This window comes from Halyomorpha halys, unplaced genomic scaffold (genome assembly GCF_000696795.3).
Source record: "Halyomorpha halys isolate HHAL.00 unplaced genomic scaffold, Hhal_1.1 Scaffold806.1, whole genome shotgun sequence".
Lineage (NCBI taxonomy): Eukaryota > Metazoa > Arthropoda > Insecta > Hemiptera > Pentatomidae > Halyomorpha > Halyomorpha halys.
In genome coordinates, this window is record NW_027113188.1 from 121,738 (window position 1) to 134,618 (window position 12,881).

General features: G+C 30.4%; 1 protein-coding gene across 8 annotated transcripts in view; it reads right to left on the reverse strand.

Annotated features, from left to right (window-relative positions):
• Window positions 1–4,453: 4,453 nt before the first annotated feature.
• The window catches only part of Vha100-1 (V-type ATPase subunit a family protein Vha100-1), a 33,875-nt gene continuing 25,447 nt past the window's right edge, over window positions 4,454–12,881 (reverse strand). For all 8 annotated transcript variants that reach the window (XM_014429512.3, XM_014429507.2, XM_067050768.1 and 5 more), the window contains 8 exons: window positions 12,182–12,418; window positions 11,984–12,093; window positions 11,353–11,477; window positions 9,665–9,783; window positions 9,466–9,573; window positions 8,400–8,619; window positions 7,315–7,486; window positions 4,454–5,092 (listed from right to left, as the gene is read on the reverse strand). In XM_014429512.3, the coding sequence (XP_014284998.1) occupies window positions 4,990–5,092; window positions 7,315–7,486; window positions 8,400–8,619; window positions 9,466–9,573; window positions 9,665–9,783; window positions 11,353–11,477; window positions 11,984–12,093; window positions 12,182–12,418 (1,194 nt within the window). In that variant the 3' untranslated portion in view covers window positions 4,454–4,989. The remainder of the gene's footprint in view (window positions 5,093–7,314; window positions 7,487–8,399; window positions 8,620–9,465; window positions 9,574–9,664; window positions 9,784–11,352; window positions 11,478–11,983; window positions 12,094–12,181; window positions 12,419–12,881) is intronic.

Sequence of the window (12,881 nt, forward strand, 5' to 3'; positions counted from 1 at the left end):
ACATCGACCAACCTACTTGTTATAATTGTCTGTTTAAAAAGTCAGATAATTAAGGCTACCACTGGAATATATGCTATAAAGGTATTACTTAATTTTGTTAACTACTTTATCAACCTAGAACAGTTCTAGTTATGGCGTTGAAATTTAAACGTTTTCTCAAAAACTTGTATCTACATTCAGATCCCATGTAAAATGTAAATTTACTCTGATCATTTTGATATAAATTTTCATACATAATAGGTCATTCTAAGCCACTTTAGTTTACTTTTTTTCATGTTATCTTATTATTCTTACTTTATTACATTATTTTAGTTATTAGTATCTTTTTTAGCTCTGATGAAACTCTGCTAAGTGGGACGAAACACTGGTCCATGGTAAATAGTTGAGTTATTTTGACCGCACCCGGACCATCTTCCTTTTATAAATATGATTTTTCATGCCAAAAAGTTCTATACAGAACTACTGTATATTTTAGTCTTTCAGTTGGAATACCTAAATAAGGGAGCCCCGAGCGACTGAAACACATACTACGCCACTCGACATGACAACTACTGTCCATTCTATCTGTGAAACTTAATTGTCTGTGAGGAATTATGAAACCCAATAGTTGGAAGAACCCATCTGGGACTGCATGGTATTAAGCAATTTGCTTAGCATTCCTTGCGGGCTTGTCATCGTCGCCAAACAGTGGGGAAAATAGTCGTATTAGGAGAGTGAAACTCTAAATCAGTGGTTTTCAAACTTTTTTTTACCAAAGCACTTTTTAAAGCCAAAAAAAATTCATGGAACCTTTGTTTGAGTTTAAAAAAATTGAAGAACATTTATCGAGCTAAAAAAATAAAATCTAAATCGAGTATATAGAAAAATAAACGTTTGATTGCATGTATATTTCCTATTTTAATTTTTTTTTCTGTTTTGTAATTTTTTGAGAAATGTTATTCACATGGGGCACTTAGGGAGCCGCTGCTTTAAAGGGACCCCTACTCCTAGGAATGTCAGTTATACAAAAGATGAACATTCAAATTGATCTTGTTAGGGTAATTCTGATGGATTACTGAGAAAATTTTGAAATCCGATCACTTAAAACTCGAAGTGGAGAGGGTACTTAGAAGTGGAGGGGAAGCTGTTAGTGCTTCGCATTTCTCGCTGGAAAATATATAAATAATAGCCAACCGAATTACCTGATTATTACGAACTGAAAGAGACATTTGACAAGATCCTTACTGTTCAATAACTTATTTACAAACAGGGGCCAAGTTAACCTAATAGTGTAGGTGTCTTAATGATCCAATCCAATTATGTCAACCTGGCTTTAGAATGATGATTGTCATTCTGATTGATCTATTAGGGGTCTTAACCATTCCTAAACTGGTTGTTAGAGAATTGAGCCAGTAGAATAAGAGGCATCATATAAATAATGAACAAAAATTAATTAATGATTGAAGAATATGGTAGGGGAGTGTGGTCAGCGAAGAAAAACATAAATAAACAAAAAAAATTTATTTATGCCGACGTTTCGACCTGAGTTTCAGGTCTTCATCAGGGCTATAGGTTATCTTCTCCAATCAGTAATCTACGGTCAAAAATGAATAAGTTTCCTCACGAATCGAGTATTTTTGTTAATGTGCTGAGTGCTCTGTTTAAACATTAAAAACTGGATTAGTTATTTTTAAGGACATATGTGAAGGAGAGAACTATTGCTATAGTATTTCAGCTATTGCTCTCTGTCAGGTGACCTCAGCTGATATTTATGTGGTCTTACAGTGCGTCGCGAATAGCATGGTTCTCTGCATCTTGAATCTTCGCGCTTTGTCTAATTTGATTGTACGAATGTTTTGTTAATTTGCCATCAATAAATAACATTTCTACTGGTTTCGGGGAAGAAATTGTGTCTAAGGAGATGGTCCCTAGAATGATGAACGGCGTGGGTTCAAATCCCATTTGGGTCTGTTTATTTATTTCGAGGAAGCCTCCGTAAATGAATCTTGATATTCCCATTCTCTGGGATGTCCTCGCTTAAATTCTTCTGAATTTTTAAGACCGAAAGCTAAAAGTCAATTCATCCATTGAATTTTCTTTGAGTAACGTTGAAACCTTCCACCGTTTTGTGAACTCCAAAAAGCTTGACTTTCAGCGGTCTATTTTCTCATCACATGGAGAATATTGCGAGCATAGAAAACTTGATTTTGGGCCAGCTAGGTACATTCAAAAATTACGTCAACGTAATGCTATTTTTCTCCACTGGATTTCACTAAAAAAATATATATTTTTTATTTGATCTTCAACATCATAGGTTGCCCCTTCTTCTCTTTCCTCTTTATTTCTTAACTAATACCGCTTCACTTCTTCAAGTTCCAGGATATCCCATCCTTGAATTGAAATTTTTGCCTTGTAATAGGTCCCTCTTATCTTAAAACATCTTTCGTGGAAGTGGCTCCTTAAGAGATCGTATAAGTTACAGGGAGCAGCTTTGGCCACCATCACTGTTGAAGGATTATTGTTATTATTCTAGCACTAAGGTCCTACAAGAACCGGAGCCTCCTTCACCACAGCCAACCAACCTCAAAGATATCTTGCTCTCTCCATCTTTGAGCATTAGATCCAGCCATCCTACCAGGGATGTCCTCTTTTTAGTTTTCCATCTGGTTTCCCATATAGCATCTTCTTGGGTATCCTTTGATCAAGCATCCTCTCTACATGCCCTACCCATATTATTCCATATTTTCTCACTAAAGCCACAATGTTGGGTTCACCAAACAGCTTTTCACTCCTTCCTCTCCAAATCCCATTCTCTGGTACTCCTCCCCATATCATTCTCAATATCTCTCTTTCTCAGAAGTTGAGTATCCTTTCTTATTTTCTTGCCAAGGGCCATGTTTCACAGCCGTACATAGCCACTGGCCTCACAATTGTTTTGTATATGACCACTTTCATTCTTTTGGAGCGAGCTACAATTTTCAATACTCTTTGCAGGGAGAAATAATATCTATTTCTCTCTCTACTTTGTTCTTGTCTGTTCCCAAGGTCTTAAACTTATTTATAGAATTGAAACTGTGATCTCTGAAAGTTACTTTTACTTTTATATTTACTGTCGAAGGGTATATAATAAAAAAAAAAAAAAAAAGAAGTAAAATATACCGCTTTGATCTGTCCTTAACATCTCTTCATATTCTCAAAAGGCCACCAGTGGTTCCTTTGCCATTGGTAAATTCCCATTGCCGCAGACAGTGAGCTCTGTCTGGGCTTAAAGTAGTCATCATCAGAGGGCTTGGACCTTGCTTTCGTCAGGAAGAGACATATTAACCTTTATTACTTCGGGAGTTTTTTTTATTCGCCACTCTTGTATAGGAGTCTTAGATTACTCATAGCTATCTTTCATATTTTTTGGGAAGTATAACTAGTCAAGAAATCATTACAAATTCAAAGCTATTGATTCCTCAATAAAGGGTACATTATTTTTAAAGATAGCTGTGCATGGTGCATCAAGTCCAGTGTGACCTGTTTTTTCCTTATACATGGTATTTTGTAGATCATATTATTTTAAGGTTTGATTGTAAAAGTAATCAAGTGATATTTTAGTCAACATTACTTGACCTCTAATCTCACGATGTATACCACACACACTATGGGCATAACTAGTGGATATACCCATGTTCCTCAGTAATGATGCATCCTCCTCACCATCATGGGATGGTTCATTATATAATGCTTTCAAAAAGATACTGGCCATCTCTTTCATATCTTCTGACTTCAGCAGTTGTGACATAATGATCTTCATTTCTCCAACACCAATTTAAATCACATACTAATTTTCAACCCTCAGGCCTTTAGAGGTGTGGAAAACCCTAAAATCATTAGGGCAAGACCAAATTTTGACTGAAAATAATCCCCATTTTAATAATATTGTTCCTACAAAACAAACAAGAATTTCAGCTCATTTGATCTAAATGAAGCACCTTAATATATCAGGAAAAATATAAATCAAACATCCAGAAAACCCCAAAACTGTTTTCTAGGGGTTATGATTACGAAATGGATATAACATCCATTCTCTCAGATTATTTTTAGATATAATAAAACACAAAAAAAATCTATATGGTAACACAGTACATAAAACTAGAGTTATTAAGGCAATAAAAAATAAAAAAGTAAATAGTAAAAACCAAAACCAAGCACTATGATATTTTTTAATAAGCTGAAACTTAAAAACTGTATTTTACAAGCTAAAAAATGAACTTTTGAATTGTGTCCTTTGCATTATCGTTTATAAAATGTACTGTTTTATTTCTTGATCTTCATCATAAATTGCCAATAGCAGATATTCTTTCCTTGATTTTAACAACTAAAATATCTTTAGATATCAAAGATGAAATAAATCTCATTTCAATACCATTTAAATAGACTTCTACAAATCTAAATAGGACAGAATATGGAAAGGATTAAAAAAAACAAATTCAATTGCAGATAAGTATAATTTAATATTAACACTTAAGCACTAACCATAAATATTACATAAAACACATTGTGCACAGTTACAATTCTACTGTAGGAGCATAATACTTTTGGCTACCATTACATTTCTAATTGCAAATTTTAATATCATCATAAACATTAATAGTAATAACTAACAGGAAGTTGATATGGCATATATTAAAAAACAATGCAATAATTTACAAATTTTATCTAATTTCCATAAATTAACAGTAATAAATCTTACACAATAAACAACAAACATAGATAAAATCACTGATAATTTGGAATGAACAGTTTACTTAATAATATACAAAACTCATCACTACCATGTGGCAGTTCATAATCATAAAAGCTTTAAGAAGGAAAACACAAATTCGTCTTTTTAATCAAAGCATTCTCACAGATATATCAAGTTGTGTGTGATAAGGGTATTGAATTTTACCATACTAGGACTTAGGAAGGTAATAATAAAATTATTAAGTACTAAAAATCAATTAAATTAAATTACAGTTGAGATTATTCCTCAGCAGCATTAGAAGCCTGCTCCAATATAACTTCAAATGAGAAGGGTTGGAATGTGTAGCCAAGACCACTATAAAATTTGCTCTGGAATTCAACCCTATGGCAAAGAGGAAATAAATTAAATTCAAATAATACATATTAATATTTATCTAAAATTAAATCTACTGTTAAAAAAGAAAAAAATTAAGCATTTCATATAAATTATTTTTTTTTGTTAAAAGACAAAATGTGACTAAATAGAAGTACAGCTTGAAAAATTAACAGAGAACATTGCGGGCAGAGCCTAGGCAGGTAGGTATCCTCAAGTGTGAGAAATCATTTATCCCCTACATAATCAGAAAGCTGTCTTGTTAAACAGCCACCATATTTAAATTTTGTTTTAACATTTCAGTTTGTTTTATGTTCTCTCAATAAATTAGCATGTTGACTGCCAGAGCCGTACCCTATAGGGCACAAAAATCTTGCCACATGTGCCGAAGCCATAACAAAAACGGCTCAGGTTTTCTTACCTGTAATGTCCTCTCCCTACTCCCGCTTTTGTCATTCATTTGTCCCAACTCCATGGATATTTAATGTCATCACTACCTTCATAATTGAAGTATTGGTTCGAGTCATCAAAGTTTTTAAAATATATTATAAACTTAACATTAAAACCATAGGACTAACCTTTTTATGTGGCTTACTATTTAATATTTATCATAATCCCCATTCTATTTGTAGAAAAGTTTATTTTATATTTTAAACAATTTTAAAGAGGATAAATTTCTCTTAATTGATTAATATAAGATTTTGATTACATTTTGTTCTTAAAATAAAAGCTAAAATGTATATAATTAAAAAAAAAAAAAAGAACAGGCACCCAATGCCTGTTTTGACATTATCTCTGGTGGCGGCTAAAGTGTTAAAACTGTACCTTAAAAATTATAAAATTTTCAAATAAACAACTTTTTTTTTTTTTATGAAACAGAATGAATGTTGGTTATTTTTTTTTTTTTAGTGAGATTGACTTCTAATTGTAAATAGTACACCAATTTACTATTAATTTTTTTAGTATTAAACATGAATCAAAAATTCAAGGAAAAAAAAACCTTATGCCCATGACATTAAGGCAACCTTTTTTAATGTAAAATTATATATATAAAACAAAAACTTAACAACAGTTCAATATTCATATGTATTTCACATTCATATTTCACCCTATTGTATTGGCCATTTTCAAACACAATACATGGAAGTATTGGAGAAAAATCATTTAAAATTCTACTTGAAGAAGTTTATCGGGGGGTGCGGTCAGCAAAGAACAACATAAATAAACAAAACAATATTTATTTATTTTATGCCGACGTTTCGACCTGAGTTTCAGGTCTTCATCAGGGATAGTGGCGTGTAAAAGGGGAAAAAATTCTACTTTTTCACAGCCTTTTATATACTGAGGTCATTTTTCTCAGATCTTTTATATCAACAATATATTAATTTATACTTTACAAACAAAAGATTAATTTAAATGAAAAGTTTACATAAGTGTTTAAATTATTTAAATTAAAAAGTTTTTCTATCATATTGGGCAATTGAAAATGGCCAGTATAATACGTTGAAGCAAAATGTTACAAAAATGTGAAATATACATACATATAGAATAAAATTGTGATAATTTTTTGTTGTTAGTATATAATTTTATATTAAAAATGGTATTAATATGTTTCATAAGGTTTTTCCTTAGTCTTTTTGATTAAATTATAAATTTGTATTTTCTTTATTTACTGTAATCAAAGCATCGTAAGAAATTTTAATTTTTTATTATGAAAAGTATCATATTATATTGCAATATCAACACAAAACAATCACTAGAAACTATTTTTAAAAAAAACAACAAATAAAACTTGAAAAATATCAGTCTAAATCACAATACAAATAATAAAGAAAGAAACAATAAGAAGATTGAAGGGGGAAAGATTACCGGTAGACATCAATTACAATAACAAAGAATGTAGAAAAACTAATAACATGTGAAATTGAGATATAAGTTGTGGAGAGGATGATATCTTTCCCCAGAAACTAACTCGTGGACAACTAAATATTTCTAAACTTGCCAAGCTATACAACTTATCATAAGACTTTCTAATAATGAGTGATTTAAAAAAAAAAAAAAAACTTAGATAGTTTGATTGATAGATAAACACTGTCGATGAATTTCCTTTCACAAACTTAATTTGTGCATTTCAAAAAATGTTGTTTATCTTCATAATCAAATTATAAAATAACTGAGCATTAAATAAATAAAAACTGAAATTATTAAAAATAAGAAAAGGATATGCTCACCAATGCAATCGAAGGGTGTGAAGAAAGGCAGAAAGACCTTCCATGAGAACTAATATGCCTACGGTCAGCATTGCCCAAAAAGAGAATATGGCCCAAAGGATGATTCCTCCAACCCAGCTGTCAAATTTCAAACCTTTACTAAGGACCATATTCCATAGTACCTCAGACAGTTCTGTAAATGTTAAACAAATTAATATTAATCACAATATCTAAAAATAGTAAAATGTTAAAGAAATTTTTCCTTTTAAGTTTTATTGTATACTGGTAGTATCATTTTTTTACTTATTTATAGATGGAATATACAGTAAGGGAAAGAATCATGCAAAATTGTTAATTCGAGGAGTTTTTGACAGTAATACATGTTTCCTTCATCGGGGCTAAGACAAAAAAAGGTAACAAACAATAATGAATAAAATGGAGTACAGAATAAAAAGAAAATAAGAAGGTATGTAAGTAGTATAGGAAGAAAATGTATAGTTTAAGTATTGTGAGAAGATAAAAAACAGTATGAGACTAAAGTAATATTAGAATTATGAAAGAGGGAAGAAAAAGAAAATAATATACATACAAAATGACTTAATTTACAATGACAAACATTATTTACTAGATTTTCTATTAAGTGTATTATTTTCTTTTTCTTTCTTCTTTTATAATGTTAATATTATTACTATTATCTTGTATTGCTTTTTAAACTTCTTATAATACTAATCTATCCATTTTCTTTCAATGATACTTTAATATACTTATATTATCTTCTTATTCTGTATTTTATGTTATTATTAGTTGGGGCTTTAGGGCGTAAACCCAGAGGTCACCAATGCCCAATTTTATGTTATTCATTATGGTTGTTATCTTTTTTATTGTTCATGACCTTGATGAAGGTCTGAAATTCTGGCAGAAACGTTGGCACTTATGAATAAGTTTTACTCACTTGTATTTTTCACTGACTCCAACCCCAATCATATTTTTATTTAATTGTATTTAGTACGATTATAAGATTAGTATGTACACCAAAGTATAACTGATTAGTACTTCACTAAAATTTTAAAATAAATAGCAATAACATAATATGATCCAACACTTACGGGCATGAGCTAAGGATAAGGCCCAGAGCCGAAGATATGAAGCTGTATGAGATACTGAACCAAGGACATATTCTATAGTGTGGATGCCTTGGTGGATGAACATCTCAGTCATGTCATCCTCCTCGTGCTTACCACCGCCATGGGGAACGGGATCTGGGATGGTCTGAGGGACACCACCTTCGATATCACCATTTTCAGAGCCGATGTGGTTATTGCTCAGCTGGAAAACCACAACAAGGAAAAATTATATCCAAATTTTTAAAAAATAAATAAAAGAATCATATAAATTAATTTGCTATAAGTCACAGGTTTTGTAGCTAAAAATACGGTTCTACCATTCTCAAATACCATTAATAGAAATTCTGAGGTCTCGTAAGTCCAAAAAGATAAATCTTTCTTAAAATAATCTCTTAATGTGAACAGCAGAGCTCAAAAATAAAACTGAAATTACAGTTATGGGATGTATACCTAGGAGGTTACAGCAACTTATTCGTTAAAATTGACCATCTGGAAGTATCACTTTAGAGAATCGATTTTCCACTTTTTAAGGATTTTCTCAAAAACGACTTTTACAATTTTAATTAAACTTGGTAAACTAATGTACAATTAATTGGCCTTTAGTATCAGATAGAAATAAGAGGAATTAAATGACGAGATTTTAAAAATCTTCCTCTAAAGTACCTAAAGTAAAATTTTGCTTATTTAAAATAAATAACCAGTTCTCATTGTCAGAATATTTAAAAAAAAAGGAAAAATAGTGACAAGAGTTCAAATCAGAAAAAGCAGGCTGCTCCATCTCTGCTGATCACATTCATATGTACACAGCTTTTGTTATTTTTTGTTAAACTGTTGTATTCTTTGTATTATTGGAACAAATTTGATATTCATAATCTTCACCACGAGAAACTCTAAAATACGAATTTTTAAAGTAAATGAAGGTTGAAAGTTACGTGAACCATACCAAATTTTTATTGTTGCATCGCAAATAAAGAAAAGTTATAAAATAAATTGAACATATTGGTATAAAAACAAAAGATTTAAAATCTATTACAAAATTAATCCATACCAATTGGTGCTCCTTCTTCTTTCCCCTCATAATGATAATAGGTTTAGCCAAAAGCATCCAAGGGATACAAATTACAGCAAAAACAACCAATAACTTTTGGATGAAATCCTAAAATATCAATTTAAACAACAATTAAATAAATAAGTATATACGAAAATGGATGAAAAATTGTTGTGGTCTAAGTTGCTAAGTTTTTTACCTGTCCGCTGTACATGTTTACTTCACAATCAGGAAGTGGTGTACTCGGTTTAAACAAGACCATATTAATAAATGTTATCAGGATCGATGGAGCACAGTATGGGGAAGTCAAAACATTTTCTGCAATTCAAAAATATTTTATTAAATTAATGACTACTAATTAAGTAAGTATGGGAACATCTAGTCACGTCATGTGTATAAACACTTAGTTTAATTCTACACTATAAAAACAAACTTTAAAACAGAATAAATTATTTTTATGACAGAATAAAAACTCAATAAATAATCAAAACGGTGAATAAAACTATTTAATTATTATTGCTAACATCTAGAATTGTATTTTCAATGCCTTAAATGAGAAGGAGTAGGGTAGCGTAGAGAGTAAGGTGCTGTGTTAGTATCTCCCAAACCTGAGTTTGAATCTGGCCATGACAGGTAATCATTTATTCTGTTACTTAAGCTGTCAACACTTCTAGGGCACATCCAGCCTCTGTAAAGTGGGTACTCTTAATTAAGATTTTTTTTTTTTACCTCATTTCTGGTCAATTCTGGCATATAGATGGGAAGAGAGGTTTGTCTATTGGTTACCAAGGTATTCAAACCAGAGTGAGGAAGTCAAGTTTTTTTTTTCCCCCCCATGGGACCACTATGAAATAAAAGTCCCCTCCCCCCCAGCTGAATTTGAACCAGCACTGCTGCTGTTAAAAGGTTACTTTTCAAGGCAATTGTACAAGAAATAGCATTTACTAACAAAGTATTGAACTCTTGGACTCTTCATGGGTTGTTCTACAGGTTTTTTTTTTCTTACCAAAGATAATATTCTTTAAAATGTTTTATTACAGTTAAATTTACTTTTGCCAACCAAACAATTAAAATTATCAAAGAGAGCTTTGACAATGATATGTATTGCCATCATGCAAAATTTCAAATTTGAGATTTTGAATAAAATACATGTTTTGAGGTCCCCTGACTTCAAAAAAACCTAGTCTCAAAAACTATGTGTAGGTGTGAATAGGTTAGTTCAAAAACTATGTGTAGGTGTGAATAGGTTAGTTCAAAATCTATGTGTAGGTGTGAATAGGTTAGTTAAAAAATTATGTGTAAGTGTGAATAGGTTAGTTCAAAAACTATGTGTAGGTGTGAATAGGTTATTTCAAAATCTATGAGTAGGTGTGAATAGGTTAGTTCAAAAACTATGTGTAGGGGTGAATAGGTTAGTTCAAAAACTATGTGTAAGTCTGAATAGGTTAGTTCAAAAACAAAGTCGTACAAAACTGATAATTTTCGATAAAATCAAATGACCAGAAGTGCTACTTTATAGAATTTTTTTTTTTTTCTTGAAAATGACTAACAATTTTGATTAAACTCGCAACTTAAATGTAGCTAGGTTTTATACACAATGAAATAGCCTGAAAGGGTTTCAATGAAAAACGATAGAATAAAAAATTATGATTTTAAAAAAAAATCTCCAAAAGTATAATTACTTTTTTTATTTAAAAAAAATAAACAGTTCTCATTGTTAACTATAATAAATAATGGATAAATACAACATATCAAAGAATTTTATGAATAACTAAAGGAGGAACAAGGATAAATAGAGAAATCCAAATCAGACAGGATAAGCCCGATTAAGACTTTGTTATCTTTATTACACTGTTTAATCTTTTTAGGTATAAAAAAAAAACTTACCGCTTTCTGGGTAATAGATTATCCACTTCATAAACATAAGAACAACCATGTAGCAGAATAGAAATAGGAGGAAAACCAATTGAGGAATAAACTCACAATAGATGGATAAGTAGTTATTGAAGTATCTGAAATAAAAACATAATATTAGTATTCTGAACAGATAAAATCCAATAGTAACTACAGGTAGTCTCCGTTCTACATTGCCTCATTTTAAGTCATTTGAGGTTACATTGTTAAATAATTTATACCAAGAACTGTTTTATATCAAATTGAATTTTAAGTTATGCCACTAAAAAACAAAAAAAAAAAAACTGAACATTACTTTGCATTGGTTATTTCATTTAAATTTCTTCAGAAAAATAAGGTCTTACAATTTATGTAACTGATTTGAAAATAAACTGAAATCAGAAAAAAATAAATTACATTCACCGAGAACTACAGTTAAGACACTAATTAACGACACTGATAAATGAAATAAAAAGGGCTTCCTCAACAGATATGACAACATTGAGTATTGACATTTTTAGAACAGGGCTTGACTTAAGACTATTTTGACTTAACTTACTTTCCAAGGAATAAAATCTGACGCAGTATGAATACCACTGTCTATAGAAGAAAAATATCTTTTTACCTATAGTTCTTGAGACTGAGTGATACTCCAAACAACATGTGTAAAACTCCAATAATAATAGATATCTTCATTTTATATGCATTTAAGAAAACAATTTTGTTATCTGCCATCTATAAATAATATTTGTGATTATAATAAATTTCCTGAATCGGCTAATAATAAAACAACATAAAAATAGAAATGAGAGTTTCAAGATACCTGCCAAACTGGATCAATACCGACCGGATACGGAGATTTAATATAATCATCCGTCTTAGGATCCAACTGCAAGAATTTACTACTGTTAACAGTAGACACATTATAGTTGATTGTCCAATGAGAACCAAATATATTCAAAGATTTTGAAAATATATCGTTATATATCAGACCAGTGTACATCGAAAACAAGCCCATAAGAAGGATGATGTAGCGCCCTCCGAAGAAGATGTTCCAGATCTAATCATAAAATCAAAAGTCAAACAATCTGGAATTAATAATAATAAAAAAATATAATGCAATATTTGAATAAAAGTAAGCAAAAATAAATGTAATGAAAAAATAAGGGTTCATTTGAAGCGTCTAGAGCAAAAGTGATGTAGGACAAACCTAGAGTTTGGAAAGATTCAAACATAAAAAGTTATGTAAACTTTTTAATAATATATTTCAATTTTTTTTTATTAAAACTAGTCACTCAAAAGCATATACTATTTACAATATTTGAAGTAACGCATTCATAATTAATTAAACAATCATTTTTTTATGAGAATTAATTGATCAAATTATATTAATTTTGATGATAAAAGGATGACTTACACCACGCATGCTCTCAACAAATAATTTCAAAGATAATTCCTGTTAAATTAATAATTCACATTAATATGCTACTAATTAAAAATAATCAATAGTTTTATAAATTAAT